Genomic DNA, 23,344 nt, shown 5'->3' with positions numbered 1-23,344 from the left:
AGGTTACAAGCACTGACTGACTGACGTTGCTGTGAATTAATAAACTGATTAGTGTCAAATTACTTCAGGTCTGAAGTACTTATCTTTGGAAATAAGTGCCTGTTCAAATACTTGTACCAGACGAGGAAGGGTGTAACTGACTGGTTGGGCCAAAGTAGTACGTATCAAACACTGCACTGCAGTGTGTACCACAGTTTGGGAAAATTTGTTGCAAATACAATGGAATTTATACAGGATTATCAAGGGAGCAAAGGGAAAAAAATAATTTCCTACTCACCACAAGGCTCAAGCAAAACAGGGTGGAAAGTCTGCAGGTGATTAACAAACTGACCTATGAATTGCCCAAGGTAGTATGCTGCTGGCAAGCTACTACTAGAGTAGATTTCAGTGCTTTCTATATACTTCAGACACAATAAGACAATGCTTTAGTAGTACTCGTTACCTACCTAGGACATTAAACTTTGCAAAGAAGGATGGAGACTTCAGATTTAGCAGGGGTAGAAGAACAGCAATCAAGTAAAATGGTACTGTTTGTGATTTGCTCCACCACTCCTCGAAGAGCTGAAAACCTGTACTGTTCCCAGAAGAGAATATCATACTCTGGTTCTGTGGTGGGTGATCACTAGCAGCATTTGGACAAATGACTGGAAAGGAAAATAAAAATATACACAGATGAAAAGAATTTCACTTGCACATAGTTTTCACTACTAAGATCCCGTAATTTCTGGATTTTTTTACCTCTAGGGTGAAGAACCAAAAGCAACGTTTAGCAACTCAGATCTTCTTGTTTGTTATCAGTAGTTCAGTGCTACAGTTTCCCTGCTGTGCACCTTGTACTATAAGCTGAGCACAACAGAAACACTCACTTGTTTGTAGCCTGAGTTTTGGCATAGTCTCCAGGGTTACCTACCTGCAGCCATGTCCTGTGCCTACATACATCTGCCCAAATTCAGTCAGAGCAGCACACCTCTACATTTCACTTCATGCTTTGCATTGCGATCTGTCCTGCACTCTTAACATCATATTAATAAATGCATGCACATCTGTCTACAAAAGAACCTGCATCACTGCATGTTGCATGTGATACACAATGAAACACACAAACAGCTTGACAAGAAAGCTATGATTACCAGGGGCAGGTCTAAAACTCATGCACAAAAGCAAATATACTCTCATCTTGATGTAATGTCAGGTTGCAAGTAAGTCACTTTCAGACAACAGAAGCAACATGAGAAATATACACATAATTCTGTGAAAAAACAATGTCAAATTCCTGTTACATGGTAACACCTGAACAGCACCTTAACAAGTGACTGGAACAAAACCAACCAAACATAAAAGATGCTTTGGAAAATATGCCAATTGTGAAAATATGCCAATTTGCTTCCGGTTAATATTGGCATTTCTTTCTAACATGTCTATAAAGTTATGTGTTGAAATATGAACCTGCCTTACAGTTCTCATGATTTCTCCTTTCTAACCTTGGCATTCCACAATATTTTATAGCCTGCCTCCCACACTGCCTTCATAAGTATTTTGTTACAAAGGCAAAGGTGTATAAAGTGTTCTATCAAGTTTTTTGAGACCATTATGTTAATTCCAGGATTCTTACTTGCATTACGTTACTTATAACAGGACTGTTTCACAGACCTTGAAAAATGCTTTTGGTTTTTGTGATCTCCTTCCTCCCTCCCCCCCAGATATCCAGCCAAGAGACATCTGATTATCCAGCAGCCCTTAGTTCTGTATTGATTCTGCATTGAATCTTCCAGTAATGCTATGGAATAGAGGAATATGATTTTCTAACTTTTCTTTAAGTTGCATCTCCTGCTGCCAGAGAATGGGATGAAACAAGAGAAGCAAGATGAAACAAGAGAAGTTTTGCTCACAAGAGAAAAAACACAGCAGAAGCTTCTGGTGCCTTGCTCATAAGGACTTAAGGAGAAACAGAGTTCAGCACTAAATCAATGCAAATCAACTGGTTTTCAGAATTATTTGAGTTCCTTCACCTGACTCCAAATAGCTGCACTCCAGCAACACTATTACAGCTGGCATGACACAGCTGTTTCTGAAGTGTTTCTCTATCCCCAAAAGAGCTTAGAATAAAGAAAACTTTCAGCTTCATAAAACAGAGCTACACATCAAGTTATTTAGTACATCAAGGCAGAAAGACCTGAAGCTGATGACGTGCAAGCTCCCGCCTTCACTGTGTGTTACACTCTGCCTATTTGAAAACTCTCAATCCATCTTCATAATTGAATGCAGATTCTTGTCTTAGAGAACATTAGAGTCTCTGCGAAAACAAGTGAACACTCGTGCAGCCAGATGCTATTTCTTTCTGTGTTCAGCAATTAAAAAAAAATGCTTACAGCATTAAAATAAATAAATAAGTAAATAAATCCTGCAGAGTTATTAAGGAACAAAAACATCCCAGCCAAGAATTTTCAACAGAAAACACACTTCCTATGCCTCAGTTTCAGGGTGCAATGGTTAAAATTCCTTACGGAAACTCCTAATCACACAACTGTTAGTTGATCTAACATTCACGGCTTTTAGGAGTACCTAGCCGGGTATACACTAACTCATAATATATTTCTTAAGCCTTGTCCTCTCCCCCCTGCTGTTTCATTTTAAATTATAAATCTTTCCAAGTGTAGTTAACTGTAGAAGCAGAAACTCCAGATAGAAAACATTAGCTTTCTAAAAACAGTTAGACTTGTTTATACATTTTATAGCTGTAACAGGGTTAAAATTCATGCATGAAAACTGCCTTGAAACTCCCTCCCCTCCAGACAGTAAGTGCTTCTTACCTTTGTTACTTCCATTTGTGCCTGGAACAATATCTGTTACATTGATATCATGAACAAAGTCTGAAAAAAAAAAAATAAAATTGTATTAGCAATGTTTTGATTCTTCTATTAGGCTTTTACCCGTTAACAAAAATGTTAAGGAAACATTTTGAAAGAATAACATCAGAACTGCAATATGCAATTGGCACTTCCCACCAACCTCAGATGGGTATTTCAAGGACCACTGCACCACTTTGTTCTCAGCAGTCCCCTCCATCTATGCAATACCCAAGCATACCCTTCCAGCTGCTCATTCCTACTCCCCCAGCACATGTCCACCAGTCCCTGCTCCTTGACTGCAGCACTGCATAGTAGAGTACTGAGGAAATACATCTCAAAAGTCAGTTTATTTTGTGACAGAAAAAAAAAAAGTTATTCTTAACCATAATCTTAATCCATACAATATTATATAGATAAAGCTTCCCCTACTCATTTTTTCTAACCGTTCTTCAGGGCCTGAAGGATGTTCTGTTTTTGTTTTTTTTTTTTCCCCTCCATGTTGTTCTTTAAATAATGTCAAGTCTGGAAAAATGTCTAAGTCTCAGTATCTACAGTCATCTCTCTTAGTACTTTATCTCAACTGTACTCCTATGCGACTTTACTGCAAGTAAAAATTTTCAGGTTTCTCAAACTTTATCAGTAAAAGAGTGCTGTCTCCTTATATTTACATATGTATTGATGCATGCAGAAAAAGCCCATCAGCCTGGAAATCTAATTAGTATCCCTATGGTTAAAATTTGCTTCTGCTGCACGTGGCAGTATTATGCACACAGAAAATCAAATAGGGTAGAAGGGTTCCGATTTTTAAAGCAATTAAGAGCAGCTTGTCTCTCGTACAGAAAGGAATTGCTTTTCCTAGAAAAAGACCTATTGTGATGATTCTCAAATTTGCTTAACAGAATCAGAATGTTTTGGCAAGGATTATAATGCTAACCTTATAAAGAAAGACAAACTCTGTAATAACTATGTAGTGTAACCTTAAGAACATAAGAATTATAAAATAATGCATTCGTTACTCAATAAAGTAACGTGTGTCCTTCAGGGATGGTGAGACTCTAACTAAACTTTGCTTAGGGGGCATAAGCATCTTTGCTGTTATATGCTTCAAAAAAGATTTGTTAAGTACATTCAAAACAGAAGCCTTTAAAACTCAGTAGTGCTATTCAATACTCTTAGTTAGATTTTCAAAGCTCACAATTCCATCTTTTATTCTCATAACTCCACATACCTAATTGATTGTATCCACAAAAGCCTCTGTGTGTGCGCACATACAAGGATGTAACTAACCAAGATTTTCTTCTATAGCAATGCCAGACTAAAAATTGTTCTCCCTCTGTCCTACTGTTCATCATTCCTTTAAGGATGCTAGGAGAAATGGTCTATATGGCTATATATATATATATACTTCATTTGCTGGAATCTAGAATTAAACTTTTTTTTTTTTTGCCTGAGAGAACGGGACTTTGCCTAACAGAAAGGGACCCTGGTGTAATGATGGACAGTTGGCTGAATATAAGCCAGAAATGTGGCCAAGAAGGCCAATGGCATCCTGGCTTGTATCAGGAATGGTGAGGTGAGCAGGACTAGGGAAGTCATCCTGCCCCTGTACTCAGCATTGGTGAGGTCTCAGCTCATGTATTGTGTTCAGTTTTGGGCACCTCAGTACAGAAACGACACTGAGGTGCTGGAGCAGGTCCAAAGAAGGGCAACAAGGCTTGTGAAGGGCTTGGAGAACATGGCCTACGAGAGGAGATTGAAGGAACTGGGGCTGTTTAGTCTGGGGAAAAGGAGGCTGAGGGAGACCTTATTGCTCCCTTCCAGTACCTGAAAGGTGATTGCAGAGAGTGTGGGATTGATCTCTTTTCATTGATGACAGGTGACAGGATGAAGAGAAGTGGCCTCAAGTTGCACCAGGGGAGGTTTAGGTTGGGTAATAGGAAAACTTTTTTACAGAAAGGTTTGTTAAGCAGGCTTCCCAGGGATGTGGTTGAGTCACCATCCCTGGATGTGTTTAAAATCTGTTAGGATGTGGTGCTTAGGGACACGATTTAGCAGAAGGTTGTTAGCATTAGATTTTATAGTAGTTTGGGTAGGTTGTGGTTGGATTTGATGATCTTCAAGGTCTTTTCCAACCTGCACAACTCTATGATTCTGTGATTCTTAGGTGGAGATCTTTTTCATTAACCTGGATCATTCTGAATAGTTACATCAGCACAAACAAGAAGGGGTGGAAAGAAAGTGGAAAGAAACAAGTCAGTATTGAGTGTGGAATTTTTTTTAAGCCCAACAATGAAAACACATTTTTTAAACTAGACCAAGAAGTCTGCACTCACTTGCAAGCCAGTTAACTGGTACTTCGTCATTTATTAGAAACACATACTGAGAAATTGAGAAACTGGCTTTGAAAACATGTAAGTGACTATGCCTATAAATCCATACTTACTTATTCTCACTCGACTGTTCACAGAAAGTAACAAAATCTAGATTAAGTACAAGGGACAATCCTTTCTGAATATAAACCAAAGTTTTGATCTTTAAACAAGACAGCTGTTTAAATTAACCAAAGATTAATACTTACTGTATATAAACTTTCCTGTGTTGAACAGAAAGTTGGACATAAGCACCCAATAAACGACCATGGCTCCAACAAGAGATACCATAGAAAATAACAGGCTTGACCACTGACCGAAAGATCCAAAATAATACTTGCAAACATCTGGGAATTCCCAGTTTGAGGTATCTGTTAAAGCTGAAGAAGATTAAAAATAAACAAATCATAGTAATAAAAAAATTTAGAAATCTAAACAAAATGTTATGTTATATTAGGGTCACAAGAATTCTTCATAAAAAAACAAGTTGATTTTTTCTGAATTCTGACACAAATTCAGAGGGTTTCAAAGAGCTAAGAAGATTGCTATTAAATTTTAAGTACAAATTCATAATGCCATTCTTCCTCACATAGGTTATGACATTAATGTTGCTTGTTCTACATGGGGAGCCTGAAGAATTAGAGGCTTTACCTTGAAGAAGTGCAGCAATACTACTACTTTGAGTACTTTCAGAAGCACAGGCACTAAGGGTTTGGGCCAAAAAAATGCATGCTTGCATTTGCAGCTGAGTCTTTCTGCAGAAGTAACAGTCCTCAACAATACTTGGAAATGAGCTACATGCTGTAGCAGTAGATATTAACTACCTTTTATTTGAACAAGTAGGGTGGTAGTTTATATGTAAAAGAACAACAGTTATGAGTATTGAACAATAAAAATACACTCAAAGTAGATACACCCTCAATGATGCAATCATGCATAAACTGTATCCAACACAGACTGCAGAATACATAAATGCCTTCAGTTGTGAATATGAGACAGCAGAACTGCAGTTCTCAGATGGCTAAATGACAAGAAGAACCTCGTTCCTTTACATTCAGACACAATTTATTTTTTATATACAAATATTCCAGTGTACAGGCATACGATAAACTATTGGAACTCTGTATTTCACAGTTTTGTGGAAATATTTGCATTATGAAGCTTACGTATCATTTTTCGTGATTGCACAACTCTGAAACAGCAATAAAGTGTCAGAATGCCCATCAGTATGATGAGAATGATTCCAGAAGTAAATCCTGCCTGTTCAGAGGGAAAAAAACAACTCTGTAAGTATCAATAACACTACAAAAAAAAGAAGAGCGAGCCATATTGCCAAAAACATTTTCATAACCATATGTTTTTCATATTTTTACCTGCTTTATTCCCCATGGGATACTTAATATAGACGTGCCCATCATTGTATTCCATATCACAAATCTAGGAAGAAAAGATAAAAAGTCAGTGAATGATTTTAAAAAGACTCTTACTCCATACTACTTTCTTAGATAACATACAGAATATTTAAAAAAACGCATTTTATGGCTACTGTATGAGAAGGTGCTTAACATACATTGTCACTATACTGGAGTTTTTACCATAGCCATCTGTGCAACTGTTAACTTTAAATGCAGTTCCTAACGGACTATATACATAGATTTCATCAGGAGCTGGAAGTACGTGATCAGGAGCAACCTAACAAAAGAATAAAAAGGAATAATTATTAGTAGCATCAAAATAAATATTACCCCAAATACAGCAAGTCAACTGCTGTAAAACAAAATCTTTCCAGGAAAAGCACACTTTAAAAGAAAAAAAAAAGGTGGGCCATGATTTTTTTTTTTAAGAACATTAAAAAACATTCACTGGATTCTTAACTAAGCAGTAGAAAGGCAGACTTTCTACTGAAAAATACTGGTGACATACAGAGCTCAATCACACAGACATAGCTCAATCACCACAGCTGATTGGTGCTTAAATCCTCCTCATAAAGGGCAGCAATGAGTACACCTATCTGGGCAGCCTGGACCGCTCTTCCAAAATTAAAACTATATCTTTTCTTAGATGGTAAAGACAGAAGAATTTGATCTTGACTTGTGATAACAGGAAACTTTGTCAAGATACTCAGCTACTAGATGTCTACTTCAAAGCAAACTACAATTAGTTTCCCCCCTACCATTGTTTGTACTTCTTTTATATACCTAGGCTGTGGAAGACCCAACACTCAGTTCATCTGGCCCTGTCTTTGTCTCACCAATGCCTTGTCTGAAGGAGATGTGAGCCTGCTATAGTAATGAATCCGCTTATTCATTGCTGAAGCTTCGTCAGAGACTCTTTGCATGTCATCATTGGCGCTGACTATGTTTGTAGGCTCCACATGAAATGGTCTAAAGGAGGGGGATGAAAAATGAAAAGAAAGGAATATTTTTAGCAATCCTGTACTACAAGAGTTAACATAATTCAGAGAACAGCTTAGAATCACTCTGGCCATGTCTGTCATTCATTGACAAAAAACAAATGCTGTGAGTGAAACCATCAAATCTTTATATAATCTACATTGCTCAGACTCTGCACAACAACCTAACATCAAAATTCAGACCTAATATCCATTCTACTAGCTCTCAGCAATGAGTCACATGAGTAACACAACGTTAATGAGCTTGGCCAAGCACATTAACATTTATAACTTGTGCTGCCAGAACTAGCCATGATGAATAGAGCTAGAAACAGAAGGCACAAGTAAGGCAGAAACAGAAAAAAGATAGAGAAAAAGAGGAATAAGCAGAGGTAATGAGAACCTGCTAAAAAAAAAGGCTGGGAACTAATAATCTAGCCAAAAACTCTGCATAAAATTGTGTTTAATGCAGATGGAACCAAGCCCAAACAAATCAGTGTGGTACTTTTGAGCCAAAGAAACCAGGACTACACTTTGCCACTGAAAAGTAGATGTCCACTTTCAATTCTGAATCACCTTCAGATTTCCTTTCGAATTTAGACTAATTACAGAGAATGAGATTCCCAGCAACAGATGCCCCACAGTCCAGACATACCCTCTTGAACACAGACTACAGCAGGAAGGTGGCCTTCCTTTCCCTCTTCTCTAGTTATACAGGTACTGCAAGTATGGTCACAGCCACTGCAGAAGAATGCAGCCACCTCCACCGAAGTTTTCTCTATGTGTACCGACTCGTGGAGCAGAGAGATAGCTGCAGTTTTTCCTGCTCCTGATGCTACAACAAATCTTTAGCAGAGATTTCATCATGTTTAAGGCTACCAACAGTAAAAATTAAATTAGCAATAAATCCATGTCATTTTTACTGTAATACGATTATGGTCTATTTGAATGACATCCTCAGTACACCTTTCTGGCTCAGACCTACAAAGGAAACCTTTCTGCCACTGCTCTCAGTAACAAAGGTTTCATTCTTTTCTCATGTGAATAATTAAGCATTTCCTTCCCATTTATCCAGAGGAAAGAAAAGGAATATTGCTCTGAAGTCAGCTGTGATATCTTTGAAAAGATGATGCTAAGTTCTAGCATGGCCTCATTCCTGAATGCTTAACAGGCACAGCAGTTATGAGTATCTGTAGGAGAAATGTAAACCAGTAAAGAAAAATCTAAACAATCAGAGAAAACTATCTCTCTTCACTCCTTTACAAGTTAATCATTCTTTCCTTCATCTTAAGACATCATTACTTATATCCTCCTTTTCCCTCCTGGAAAAAAATTGCTTAGACTTGCTAAACCATTTCATATACACTAAAATGAAAATGGACACTTCTCAGTTCTTACAGCATTCCACACTGAGGTGGGTTTGTTTTTTCTTTTTTTTTGTTTGTTTGTTTGTTTGAAAAGAGTTCACGAAATGAAGGGGAAAATGCTGATTATGTATGTGGACTTCTAGGGTGTTCCTATAAACAATTAAGACTTTGTCACAACTAAACAGAAATAAATTTTAAGCCATAGCCTTAATGTTCAAGCCTGAAATGCACCTTCGCAAACAAAAATACTCATGGATTGTCAGCTTTATGAGACTTAACTTTTTTTAGCTCCAAATGTATTGGGTTGATCCAGTCATTGGACACTGCTGCAAAAAATACCTCATTAGAAGAGCTGTATAATAAAGATTGTTACAATGAAAACAGGAAACATGATATGTTTGAATGCCTCCTCAAATGAGCTCTTTTTTTTTTAATTAAAACATAAAATATAACTGAAAGTGCACTTTTCATTTTCTTCAGTATTTTGATCATTGTCTGGACTGAATAAGCAAAATGTCACTATTCTATACAACAGAATAGCATGATTTAGAATCAAATATATGTGTGATGGAAACAAACAAACAAACAAGCAAAAAAACACAAAATAACCCCAAGGAAATTCTGCATTTGCGTTGCTGCTGCTTTCTGCCTGGAGGAATACATGTTTAATGCAGACAATACTTGGGTGACTTCCCCTTCTGGTAACATCAGCTGCACCCTTCTGGTGTACACCGGATGAGAGTGATAATGATCTAAAGCAGTAATTGTTTTTTTTTTCTCAGAATACCTCCAGTCATTTGGAGCAAATGACTATGATAAGACAGACTGATCCCTCATCAGTTCTACAGTTGCTACAGGTCTCCCAGAAAACATTTGTAAGTTAGGTAGGCAGACTAGGATATAATCTTCCTCTTTGATCTCATTGGGCGTAGGTGGCACTCTTGTTTAGGATCAAGGCCATTACCCAGCCCCCAGTCATACTCAGATCAAAGACTGGCCGTAGGGCATAATCAGACATGTCCAAAAGCTTTCAAGAGAGTACTTTAAGATTTTCAAAGCCCAAAGGAGGTAGGACACAATTTGGGCTGCATTTTGGTAAACTCTTTCTTAGGGACCTTAAGCTTAGTAGCCACGCAGTCTGCACATACAAGCATCTGCAGTTGCAACAGATCCTAGAAAACTTCCTGATTTACACAAGCAATCTCACTGTATAGCTCATGTGGCAAAACGAATACGAAAAGGATGCGGGGCAACGTGATCTGAGGGAAGGGGAGAGGCTCCATGACTAAAGGCTGTGACTATTAATGCAGAACAGTGCAGACAATTACTATGCACTGAGACAGATGACAGTATCCACAAATGTATTATATCCACACCAACAAACACAATTACAACTTGTATTTCAATAGCTAGCATGAAAACCAGTGCTCTTTTTAGCAGGACAAACACACCAGTAAAACATGGCTGTTTTCCACAACAGAGTGAGTAGAGACTACATGCAGGATTCCATGCAGGAGGTCCTTACCTCCCACACATTACCGCTTGCACATGTACTTCAGAAACCATTCCCTGCAAACCTGTAACTTGCTCATCTACTACTTATTTTCTCACAAAGAAACACAGTTAATAAAAATCTAGCCCTGGTCTACAAAAAAAGAAAGCTGTAGTCCAAACTTTCTCATATTATGAACTTGGGTAGCAAAGGAAATGACAAGAGATGCTCACAATTAGAGCTGTTTCCAAGTATTACTCTGTGTAAACCTCAAATGTTGGATTGGGAAGGTTGAGAAAAGAACAGAATAAGTAATTCTGTTTCGCAAGCTACATATAATCTCACAGCTGCTAGCACCTGTAAGGTGACACATCTCATTTCTGGATATTTTCAGAAAGGTATTCTATTTTGCAGAGCAGTGAAGCAGTACAGCTAATACCTACCTTACCTTTTAGCTGAAATTTTTAAATAGCTAACAACTGTTTCTGGAGAACTAAGCCCTTACAATGTAGTTTTTAATGCTGTTGAACGTGTTTTAGATCTGCGTGATGTTATTAACATTATTTCATAACTGAATAATAGGAATAGCACAGTTTATTTTTTTCCCTACAAAAAGACCACAAGAAGCTTATTACACAGATTTCTTCAACAAACTCCACATCTGTTAGCTACTTCTTCAGGAGATTGAAAATATTATTATTAGTCACCAAATTATTACAGGATCACTGTACAGTGCACAGAAGAAACTATGAAATGAAACTGCTTCACTGTCATGGAAATTGAAGTAAGGAGCAAAAGTAGTAAGAAAAACTATGGATATAGATATCTATAGTCAATATCTATATTGACTGTGGATTCATAGATTGATATTTCTTCCACCTATCTGCCTAAGATCACTACAGATGTTATTGTACTTACCTTGAGGAAACCAGCTCCAAACAACTCCATGACTTGATTTCTACCATCTAAGCTGTATAAATTTTAAGTAATGAATTTTAAGTATACTTGCAGTGTATCCTATAAGGTCTTTATTCTCTTGGCAACTTAACCTTTTCCCATATTCATATTTACCAGTGTAATTATAATGATCAGTGCATGACCACACAACTACCTTAAAATACTCGATGGAAGCAGAACTGTGATAATCCTTTAGAGGATGCACACCAGTTTAGCAAATAAAGTACCACAAGCTTTGGCACACCACATTTCAAGCACTTTCCCTCTGTCAAAGGTAAAGACATTCTATACCTCTCTTACAACAGGTAAGAAGGTTCATAGAGAGGTATTGTGAGGAAGTAGTATGATTAGGAATTAGTAGAAATGTTAGTGATACAGAAATATGAAAACCAAGCAATGGAATGAAAAGTTCACGTGGATTTGGAGAAGTAAAAGCAAGAATGCAGAAACTGTAGCTGCCGTGGAAGTCAGCCTTTACCATTATCTATTTTTTTAAGTTAAGAGAAACGTTAAAACGAAAAGGAAATAATTTCACATGAGAAAAGCTTATCTGACTGCCACCCACAAATACTGTTTAATTTGTAACTGTTTAATTTCACCTTCTGATCTTTCCTGCATTGTAAGAGAACATCATGGAACTTCAAAAGGAATTGAGGGGAAAAAAAAGCACAGAAGGCTTGGTCTTCCCTTACAAGGGGCACTGTTTTTCATATGCAAAACAATACACTGACAAACAGTATGTTTAAAGAGCATTAAGAAGAAAAAAAACTGCTATCCCTTGAATATAGTAAGCATCACCAAGCCATTACAATGACAGTCTGGCTTTCAAAGGGCCCTATAAAACAGGCAAACAAGCCTAATAGAGTGCAAGAAATTCAGGTCATTGTGAAGAACCCCCTTTGAGAGTGTTAAAAGTAGCTCTGTATTTTGCCCAGAATACTAGGAGAATACTAGATAAAATAATTTACAGTTCTATTAAAAAAAGCAATTTGTTCATTGTTTCTAAGTAAATAATGAAAAACACGCCTTTCAAAATCCTAAATCTTCCAAGCTTTAAGAAAACCAAGTAACGATGTAAATGAAATCAAATCCCAAAACCCAAGCAAAGGAACAGAACAGTATCAAAAAAGGACAAAATGAACTTTAAAAGATTACAAAGAACTCTTTGATACCGATCTCAAAGCTTAATAGGGATTCTGAAAATTTGTGGTAAGTGACCACATACCTACATCTGATTATAGTTTCTGAACAGTGAGTTTAAAAAAGGAGCAACTAAGCAGAGCACATCATGTACCATTATTGCATTTGCACCATTGGATCTTTTCGGATGATAAACCTTTCTCCCTTCAGCTACATCTCCCTGAAGATCAAAAGAGCAATCCCTTTTCAGTCACACTTCCAAGACCACACAGTCCCCAGTATTGCTCTGACCATGTTAAGGCAAGCTCTTCTTCCTTGTTTCTAGTTCTAAAGATCATAGAATCACAGTATCATTAAGGTCGGAATCTCAAAGGCCATCTAGTCTGTCCATCTACCATCAGTGTTGCCCACAAAACCGTGACCATTTAGTAAGACACCCACATGCTTCCTGAACACCTCCAGGGACAGTGATTCCACAGCTTCCCTGGCAGCCTGTTACAGTGCCCAATCACCCTTTTGGGTAAGCTTTTCCTAATATCCAACCTGAAATTTGTGCTATGCCTTCTAAAAGATAGAAATTCAACCTTGTTTGGCACAGTGATTTCCGGGTCTTTCTGATATCCCAGATCTGATGCCCTTTGTCTTTGTGCCTCTGCATGCTTGGAAGACAAAAGACTAGGGTGTTCTAAATGGAAGAAGGAAATTAAGGGAGGAACAATAATGACAAAGAGAATGGATCTGCTGGAGGTTGTGAAGGTAGAAATACAATCCAGGAACATTCAGGAACATCTACTGCTTTTGTAGAGAGAACTAAACACCAGTTTGTAATGTTTTATGAAGTTGAATCACCAAATCTAAGAAATCACATGGACAATAAAAAGCACAATAAGGAATGAATACCTCACTTTTGAAAAGTGGATCTTGGTTTTTTATATGTCACAACGGAGCAGACTTCTCTCATTACTTCTTGAAACTCGCTGCTCTTCCAACACAACACATGCAGTCTTCAACATAAAGAGCTCCCCAGAACCTCTATAAAAATTAGCAATCTTCCTCTGTCAGAGGAGCTGTGAGGGAATGACACTCCACAGGAATAAGATGAACTAAAAATGTAGTTTGCACAATCCCTTTTTCCACCTCTACTGTTTTCTAATCTTTATATAAATTGTTCTGCGCATGCTCACACCTGTGTTCCATTGTTCCCCTGTGCTAATTCCTACCTTTGTCTTCCCTCCATCTTCCATCCCTTTCCCTCGTATAGATGAGAAGTTATTTAGCCCTGGCTAACATATTGTCTCGTATGGCTTTCTAAAGCTACAGGTCCAGGCTGAGACAGCAGGAATTCACTAACTTCAAAAACTCTTGCAGAAGTGGCCACAAGTAAAAGGAATTTGTATACAACACTGCCATCTTCAGCTTCTACGGGAAGCCTGCAATACTTAATAGGATGCTTGATGGAAAGAGAAAAAAAAAAAAAATGAGGCAAAGGAATAAAACCATAGTCCTAAAGCACAAGGTATTCTTTTTTGTAAAAAAGAGTAACTGTTGTCTCCAGCTAACACAAGAAGGGCAGTCCTCATTCTGATCTCAGTTTTGATTTAATAACAAACAACAGCTCACAAAACCTTAACTGCCATAGCAGAGGAATTCTCCTCTTCTGAGCTCCTTTAAGGAACAGAACTGTTAAATTGTATGAGAACATTATTATATAGGAGAAAATTATTGCTTAGCTAGATCTTACTTTTGCAGCTAAAGCAAAAAGAGCAAGCTGTTCTATTTTTCGTATTTGCTCTGTCTAAAAAAAAAAAACCAAAGAAATGCTATAGCGTTCCTAAAGACAAAATATTTCCTCAGTATGAATTAAAAATATATTCTTCCCCATATCACCTTCAGAATGCACGCACAGCCATTCACACACATTGACAGCCACTCACCTACTGCATCTGGCAAGCCTTCATACAGTCCCAACATTTCACTTTGTTGTGTTAAATAAAAATCATCTGGTGCTTAGAGAAAACATAGTACAGAGACAAAATTGCACTTAGACCCTAGTTTCCAAATAATAGTTATATGCCTTCATAGAATTCTGCTGCTGCAAGCAAAAATTAGACAGAAAACCACCACAGAATCATTCCGTATGCTAAGCCTTCATCTCACCTTTTGCATTTAAAATCTTCTGGATTAAACTGTATATTCATGATTCCATAATTACTTTCATCGCCTCCTACAGGAATCAAGAGAGGCTTTGTATCCTCCTCCATATCTGATGAATATGCTTCTTTCTTCTAGACTCTGACAGTTATTCTGAACAAAAGAAAGAAAACAAGACAAATGCAGTTAGGTAAGCTATATATCTGCAATGAATTTAGAACTGGCAGTTCCACAGGTTCAGAAGCTGCTGAGGAGAAAACAAAACTCCTTCAGTTTGCTTCTGGGAATTGTCATTTAGTAATGCAAACATCACTGGTCAAGCACAGCAGGCATAACAATTTCAAAACACCCTCCACATTTAAGTAAAGTGTTCAATAAATCATTGTGCTCTGATTCTTCTACAGCAACAGCCAATATAAATTAAAGCACTGTGATGGATGCTGCTTTTACACTGGGATTGAAAAAAATTTGTAATCTGAATTTTATGTATTTATTTATTTATTTTGAGTTACTGTAGCAAAAAACAAGTCCACCATGTGGAAAGTAACATTAAGTATTTTTATGTGTAGGTCTTATTCAACTTCACAGCATAAGACTCCTTTCCAGTTCCCACTGTTCCACTGGAAGACTCCCATGATTTTTAAAAGAGCTGTATTTGCAATTAGCAACAGAACAGCTGAGAACAACTTATCCAGATTATGAGAGACTATTGTTTCAATAAATTTCTTCAAACTTTACAGCAAATACAGAGTTTTCCAGTGTATTTCCCAGAATAAAGATTGAATTATAGTGGTGTATCATGTCCATGTCCTTTGAATTAAAGACAACAACTGGCTTAATAATGCATTAATAATTATGTATTGCATGCATTCAGAACACTCCAGGCTAAACAAAAGGAAGCAAGCTGCTTTTAAGCAAATGGAATTATATTTTCTTCAACTGAATTGTAGGCCTCACATGGGACTTGATGCAGTCTCATGTTCACATGAACAAACATAATGATTTAACAGCTCTCACACTTGCTACCTGCTGAAATTCCTCAGCCAGGACATATTTTTCAAGCAAAAATGGTAGAGGTTTCTGCTTTTCCAGTGCAATTGTTTCCTGATATTTTGTATGGTAGACAGGCTGATGGAAAGGTAAGTGGGAACTAGAGATAGCAAAAGATCAGAAAAGGATGGCACTGAACGGAACAATAGAATGAGCTGTTCTAAATTTACATCAGGCTTCTTGTCTACCTGGACAAGCATGCCTGTGCAAAGGAGTACAAATGATGGCATTTCATCCTATAAGGATGCCAGTTCCTTCATGCCTTCAGCATGCATAACACTACAACTCATGACATACAAGATTTGAATTAAGTCTTTTAAGTTTAAAGGCATGATTTTATCTTGTTCATATTGGCAGTGACACAGATCACAAAAAGCAATCAGATAAAATAAGACAACTGTACAAGCATTCTTTGCAGCCCGTGATAACACCACCTTTTCCTCACCCTTCATTTTTGCTGTCGCACTCCCCTTTAGTCCAAAGTCCTTCCCTTCTGCATCATCCCTGTTACTTCTTTGGCTTCATTTGGAATGTCTTAAATACTCTTTTTGTTTTACAACCTTCTGGTGACTCTCACCTTTCACATTCCTGCTCATTTCCTCTCGATTTTCTGCCTCTCCTATACACTGTCAAAACTGCTTTCCAATTGCCCTTAACAACCACTATTTACAAAGAGATTTCTTAATTGACAGCAATATTTTAATTTCCTTTCAGATAACACTATTGCTTTCCAAATCTCATTTATAGCTTCCCTCTTGATCATTTCTCTTCTACTGATTTCTTATATAATTTTCTATAGCTCTATGTCACATCTTTTCTCCCTACTGACCACCTTTATGACCTGTATACTCCCAATTTAACTCATATCAGTGCACTTCTTCTAACTGCTTAATACTACTGAAAGAAAATCAATGAGATTAGAGACTTCATCTACTACTACAACTATCCACCTGTTCCTCTGTCACTCCCAAGATCTTCTGCATCCCTCTGATTGCATCTTGAGAAAACAGTTTTTATGGCTTTATTTTTGTTGCTTTTAATGGTAATCTCTACAGCTCATAGCTTCTTTTTTTCTGTGTAAAACTTTACTGGAAGTCTCAAGTGGAAGACTGATAATCCAGTTAACTGTTCCTTTTCATTCTGTTCTGTTGTCTTTTTCAGCTTAACATCCTGCAAACTTTTCCCAAACAGGTACCCCCTTACCTCAGGAGCTGAGATCCCTCCCTTCTGCGTTTTGCAATCTCTTTGTTTGATTTTAAATCACACTCTGGATTTAGCCAAAACAACACAGATTAAAATTTAAATCTCTAGTGGATGGACTGGAATTGGAAACAAATTCAAACCGCAACACTCATCAGTGAATTTAGCCAGAATTTTCCAGAAGACTGAGCAACTCAGAACTTTTCCTTCCTCGGGGCTCTGATTATGGTGTGGATAAAGTATCGCTTCATACATCACTTCCCTAAAACCTCTTGTAAACAATGTATTTGTGCTTTATAATTCAATCTGAAAAATGCAGAAAACAATGATCACCAGTAAGACTTTCTGTGCACTATGGCTACAAAGGATCCAGAACACTTTCAAATATTCCATAAAGAAAAGCAATCCTTCCAAGACATAGCATGTACCAAGTTAGGTTTGAAAGCATAGTTTGGGATGCAGCACTGTTTATTTGCCTCTTAAGAGCCTATTTAAAAATAAACCCTTTTCAAAAGTCTAGCTTGTAAGTGCTTATTGTTCAGAATAGATAAAAGAAGCTTATGACCAGCAAATTAACTACTTTACAAATAGATGCAGATATGAAAACTGTATAATATCAAAACTGTATGATATGACAACTGTAGCCAGAACCAATGTAGCTTAAAAGATAACTGCAGGCAAAAGAACAAAGCACAGAAGAAGTAACCTGATTAATTATTGTTTAATCTAATGCCTACTACTCCTTGCCTGGATTGCACTGCCATTAAATATTTCTTATACACGGGATTACGCTGGTTGTGATATCCAGACTTATTGCCTGACCATTTCCACTACATCAAATACTTCTCTCCAGCTTGTTTTAGTAGTGTTACAGCTACCTTGAGCTCTTATACTAAGAATCTGACTTACGCTCACCTAGTCTTGGAGTTTCATCTTTTAAAAAAACTTATGACAGACAAAATTCTGTATACAACCTTCCAATCATTTATCACAACTGTCATGCTACCAACACAGTCTCAACAATCATTAAAATCTAAAGACCTACAAATTCAAACACCATGTCAGTGTCATGAATGGTGGTAAGTCTGCACAGACTTGTCCTCTTCTGTTCATAATTCTCCCACAACCATCTGAAGCACTGTATCAGAAATCCATCAACAGGTAACACGCAAATGAGGATTTACTAGTCCAGGTTTTTCTGCTGCTGGCAAAGAAACTGTGAAACAATACCAACAGGTACACAACTCCCACTCCAGGCTACACTCTGGATGACTTACAGGTGGTATTCAAACCAGAGGTGACCTTTCATTAATGGTTTGCTGCTGCAAACTTATGCTTTCTCTACCTCCAGTTCTCCTGGTTAGAAAGCCTGAAAAGCTTCAAGAAGTGAAAACAATGAATCACCAGATTGAGAACTCTCATTCTAGCCTGGTGATGCTGTGATCTAGTCTATGCAGTGGAGGACAAACACACAGTACAATTTGCTTGTACTGTGAATCTATGCCAGCACTCAGTTCTGCTCCAGGCACATGTGTCAACACCTTAAAATGAAACACCCATCCGGATGGATCAGTACAGGCTTTCCGCTTAGGCCGTGGAAAGGGGTTACCAAACAAGTATACACCACAGCAGACAGAACTGCATTGTTAGTCAGTTATCCTGGTTATCCCACAAGCTCAGACCATGCTTAACTGGTTTGTAGGACTCTTCTTCACCAGAGAACCTTCCTGGGAGAGTGGGGGAAAGAGGGCAGGGAGGGGAACCACTAGCACAGCCTCCACTGCTCCATCCACAGTGTCAGTGCAGCTGGAAATGGTGCTGGAAAAACAGAACACGTAGTTCTGAGATCTATTTACACAACAGCTCCATGTTACCAAAAGCAAAACTGATGCGCTATGGATGAATAAAGGGCAAGGCATAAGTCTCAAGTATACTGCAGGCTATACACACAGAAACTGTGAGAAATAAGAAAGCTCTACCCTGAAAAAAGGGAATTTCAAAGCAGAATAGAAGAGCTTCCAGGTTCCTTTTTTTGAGGTAACAAGCCCTAGGTTGGAAGGTGCTGAAGAAGTGAAAGTAGTGACATACATTCAGAGCTCCTTAAAACAGGGACAACTTGACACAAGTCAGCTTGTCCATATTCTCATAGGACTGCAACAATTGAAAACTAAAACATGTGAACAGTGTCAAGATAACGTCTGCTTTGTTAACAGTGCTTGCAGATACAGGCTGCATTATTATTAAGTTTCTACAAGAGCAGTTCCGAAAGTAATGCCTTCTATTTTATTATCTTGGCCCTCAGCAGGCAAATGTTGATGACATAACAGTACAGGATGAACCTTCCCATCAATGTAATATTCCTTTACATGTTGTTGCTGTGTGACACATGGCAGCAGAGGGGCAGCCTGACAGAATGCTGTGTGACATGGAAATGCATGAGCGCATGTGGCACTGAATTCCTCCATTTGGAAAAAAGTGGTGCTCACTGACATTTACAGACACTTGCTGCACGTTTCTGGAGCCCAAGCAGTGGGAGTGAGCACAGTGAGGTGGTGGGTGCTGCATTTCAGCAGTGGTGACAGTGACAGCAAGGCACCTTCACTGTTTCATATGTTTATGAATGTGGCATGCAGGCTCTTGTTCATCACTGGCAAAAATGCAGAGCTACATGTGCTGACTACGTTGAAAAAAAAGTGTTTTGTAGCTAAGAGCATCCTCTATCAAACAGTACTATTGTGCTTTCTGTATCTGTTGTAGTTGCCACGGAAATAAATAGGAGGCAGTACTTTTGGAGCAACCTCTTCAGTACCTCAGGCTGAATCAAGGGGCACACAACTTCTGACAGATGGCGTCAAAGTAAAATGTAGAAGAAATTAAACAAGCTTATCTTCAGCAGATAAAGAAGCTATTATTTGGACACCCATACACGTTTGCACAGATTCTAAGAAAATAGTTACAATCATCAAAACGTAAAGAAGTTAAACAACTTAATAATCCCACCGCCACCGTTAAGGAAACAGGTCTCCGGGCCGTCAGCACCGGAGCCAGGCTTCCCGCCGACTCGCGAGCTGCCTGTTCGGCAGCGCTCCGCCCCGCACGGCGCTCCGTTTCGCTCGGCTCCCCGCACGCGGCTTAAGGCCAGCGGCCGGCGAGGCCCGGCACTCACTCAGCCCGTGCTGCCCTCTCCCTCCGCGCGCTCCCCCCTCGGCCGGCGGCACGCAGGGCGCGGCTCAGCCCGTCCCGGCCGGCGGAGCGAAGCGGCCCGCGGCGCACAGGGCTCCCCGGCCTCGCTCGCCGCCTCGCCGCCGGTGAGGCGAGGGGAGGCGAGGCGAGGCGAGGCGTGGCGGCGGCACCCCGGCCCTCCACGCGAGCTGCTCCGCAGCGCTGCCGCCGGGACCCCCTGCCGGCGCGGCCTCCTACCTGCGCCCCGGCAGCGCTCCGCGCCGACAACAGGAAGCGACCCCAAGCGCCGAGCCCCGAACTACGCTTCCCGGCGAGCCGCGCGGCACCGCCCCGCGCTGCCAGCCTGGGCCGGGGCTGCTGGAGGCGGGGAGGTGCTGCGTCGCGTCTCTCGCCTTCAATCTTCGCCTTTGCAAGTGCTGCGGCGATGCGGAGCCGCGCGCTTTGACATATTGTTCACAGCGATGCAAAACTGCAGCGTAGTCAGCACTTCAAAGGCACAGGCTGGAGCGCTGGCCTCCAGCGTTTCGGCTTGACTGGGCTGCATTCAGTGAAGACGAATTGTCTTGGCCACGTATATAATATACAATCTAGATAATGAATAGAAGTAACAAACTTACATATATATATTTATCTATTAAAAACTATTAAATACAGAGAGCAACGGAAAGGTAAAACAGGTGGGATATTTGACCTTGTTTTTGTAAAAGAATGGCAATAGTCTGGTTCCGCGGCAGTGGCTGGAGTTCTTAGTTCTCAAGGTGTTGTCAGAGATTTTTGATGAAGGGTTGCTCTTCCTGTGCTTCATCCTTGAAAATGGTTGTGCGCAAATGTACGTACTGCAAAAAAAGTATTGCAAAAAAGTGGTGACATGAATGAGGCCTGGTTGTGAAGTTGGGAATGTTTTCCTCTTGTAAGAGAGCACTTAACAAAAGTCTGGCAAAAAGACAAGATCAGATTTTTCTTTGAGATGAATATCTGATTGTATCTCTATATGTACCCTTTGAAAATTTGCAGGTAATGGATTTATGTTGACTGAAAATGGAGCCCAAAATACACCAAAAAATTGATGAGCTTTTTCTTTTTTTTAATCTTGAAACCTATTCTCAAATTCCGTTATCAGCACAAGAAGCACAGCTGCTTGTTTTTCACTCTTCACAGGATTGGGTCTAGCCAGTGCGTTTAAATGCATAACATCATTTGCCATAACTTGAGCTTGCTGTAATGAAAGTTTCATTTTGAAAGCTGTTATGGTCTGAAACATAGCATGAGTAAGATGATTTTCACACTGACAATGCATGTTTAACTCATTTCAGTGAGAGCTCCAATCCATCAAAAAAGCTAAATCTGTGAACCATTTTTCATGTTCAACTTCTGGCACAAATTTTTGTTTTGATTCCATACATGACTAGATTTCATTTTGCAAATCATGAAATCTATTGCCAAAACATGCAGTTTTAAATCAGCAGCTTTACTGCCCAAATTTGCACAAGCACATGTAATGCGAAAGAGTTCCTGTCCCACTGAACAGAGACAAAACAGGGGAGTTGGCCTCAACAAGCTGAGCGATATTGCTCAGCCCAAGCAGTGCCCTAACACTTTCCCCGTCTCCCACCTCACCCATTTTTTCATTGGAATCAAATACATGAAGTATAACAGCCTGGCGCCATCTCAGCTGCCATTAAGTAGCACGTGCTGCAACAAGATGTCTACCACACAGTCTGCTCTGAGTGGTGGGGGGACTCCAGTGCTACCAGCAACTGTGACACAGACATTGACACTGACCAAGGTCCATCGGATGCCAATGGTTCACACTGGGATGTTATCACAGAACCATGGAGGTTGGAAGGGACATCTGGGGGTCATCACATCCAAACACCTGTCAAAGTAGGTTCCCTAGAGTAGGTTGCTCAAGAACTGTTATAGAACTGTTATAGCACTGTTGCTCGCAGAAAATCACTAATTGGTAAGGTTAACTTTTTGGTTGTTGTTCCCAGTTAAACCAAGGTGGGAACACACCCTTTTTATAGTTGTACTGTAGGGATATTTATAGATCTTGCTAGGGAAAACTGAACTGTGTGCAAGGAAGATGGCCCTGACACAGCTTTCTCACATGAGAAAGCTATTTTGAAACAAGCTTAGCACATACCCCAATCTGTACTTCCTCAAACACAGCCCAAACCAATAGCAGGGCCAAGCAGCAGCACTGCTCCTTCAAGGAAACTGCTGCATAATCTGAATTTCAGACCACAGGAGGAAACGAGGCAGCAGACTAATGACTTGTCACCCTGACTCTCAGCTGTGTGCAATCAGAGCCGTTCCAAACTCTGCTTTCTGCAGACCTTCCCTCACTCTCATCTTTTGCACCTTTGACACTCTTATTATTCAAGTACTCTGTGGCTTTTGGTTATGTGAAGAATTTGGTCAGTCACAAGTTTGCCCACCTGCTATCGTTATTGGTTTGAAAAGCAATGGAAACACCACCTGCTGATGCTTTGATTGATTACAACCAAAACACACAAAAGCAGAGATGTGAGAAGAATTCGACATTTTGATGATATGAGAAACTAGTCCCACCCTCGAAATCCACCTTCTGCATCACATGCTATGAGAAACCCAAGTAGTTATAACCATAGCAGACATACCGCTTCTATTTCCTTATCTTCTTTGTCATTAACCACGCACCCTTGGAAGATTTTTGCTTGGAAAAAGGATTTATTGCAAGAACTGCAATTTGTTAACAAAGAAACATTAAATAAATGTGTAAATTCTCCTGCAGTCCCTTTTATTAAAGCACTACCTTTAGAAATGCCTTTAAAAAAGAGCGTTCAGTAGCTGCCTGCATTGCACTGCGCTGTCACCACTGTGCTTTCTATTCTGCGGCACACAGACTTCTGAGCAAAGCACGTATTCTGCCACACATCTGGGTAGTGCCTTGGAAAATGGGAACCCACATTCACTGAGGCCCTCCTCAGATGAGTTCTCCCTTTGAGAACAGCAAGGTCTCTTGGGTACCTTCTCATCTCCAAGCCAAATAAGCTGAGCTCCCTCAGCTTTCCTTCATGGAGAGGCTCCAGCCCTCTGATCATCACTGCAGCCCTCCTCTGGACCCGCTCCAGCAGCCCCTCGTGCTGGGGCTCTAGCCTGGACGTGGTACTGTACATGGGGCCTCACAATGGCAGAGCAGAGAGGGACAA

The 23,344-nt window shown here is 39.5% G+C and overlaps 1 protein-coding gene across 3 annotated transcripts in view; it reads right to left on the bottom strand.

Annotated features, from left to right (window-relative positions):
- Nucleotides 1–20,462, bottom strand: part of SLC38A9 (solute carrier family 38 member 9) — a 42,214-nt gene extending 21,752 nt beyond the window's left edge. Inside the window, exons 1-9 of one of the 3 annotated variants that reach the window (XM_042825663.1) lie at nucleotides 20,388–20,462; nucleotides 14,724–14,870; nucleotides 7,470–7,602; nucleotides 6,789–6,910; nucleotides 6,592–6,655; nucleotides 6,385–6,478; nucleotides 5,428–5,598; nucleotides 2,811–2,870; nucleotides 447–644 (exon numbers count right to left, since the gene is read on the bottom strand). In XM_042825663.1, coding sequence (XP_042681597.1) covers nucleotides 447–644; nucleotides 2,811–2,870; nucleotides 5,428–5,598; nucleotides 6,385–6,478; nucleotides 6,592–6,655; nucleotides 6,789–6,910; nucleotides 7,470–7,602; nucleotides 14,724–14,827 — 946 coding nt within the window. In that variant the 5' untranslated portion in view covers nucleotides 14,828–14,870; nucleotides 20,388–20,462. Of the gene's footprint in view, nucleotides 1–446; nucleotides 645–2,810; nucleotides 2,871–5,427; nucleotides 5,599–6,384; nucleotides 6,479–6,591; nucleotides 6,656–6,788; nucleotides 6,911–7,469; nucleotides 7,603–14,723; nucleotides 14,871–16,212; nucleotides 17,992–19,967; nucleotides 20,047–20,387 lie in introns of those variants that run through there. The other 2 variants (XM_042825664.1, XM_042825665.1) reach the window with 2 other exon arrangements.
- Nucleotides 20,463–23,344: the final 2,882 nt, after the last annotated feature.

The sequence above is a fragment of the Centrocercus urophasianus genome, unplaced genomic scaffold (genome assembly GCF_019232065.1).
Source record: "Centrocercus urophasianus isolate 14NV4802_14NV808 unplaced genomic scaffold, USGS_Curo_1.0 seq_25, whole genome shotgun sequence".
Classification (NCBI taxonomy): domain Eukaryota; kingdom Metazoa; phylum Chordata; class Aves; order Galliformes; family Phasianidae; genus Centrocercus; species Centrocercus urophasianus.
The sequence above is the reverse complement of the archived record's forward strand: the minus strand, read 5'-3'. Positions and strand labels throughout refer to the sequence as shown.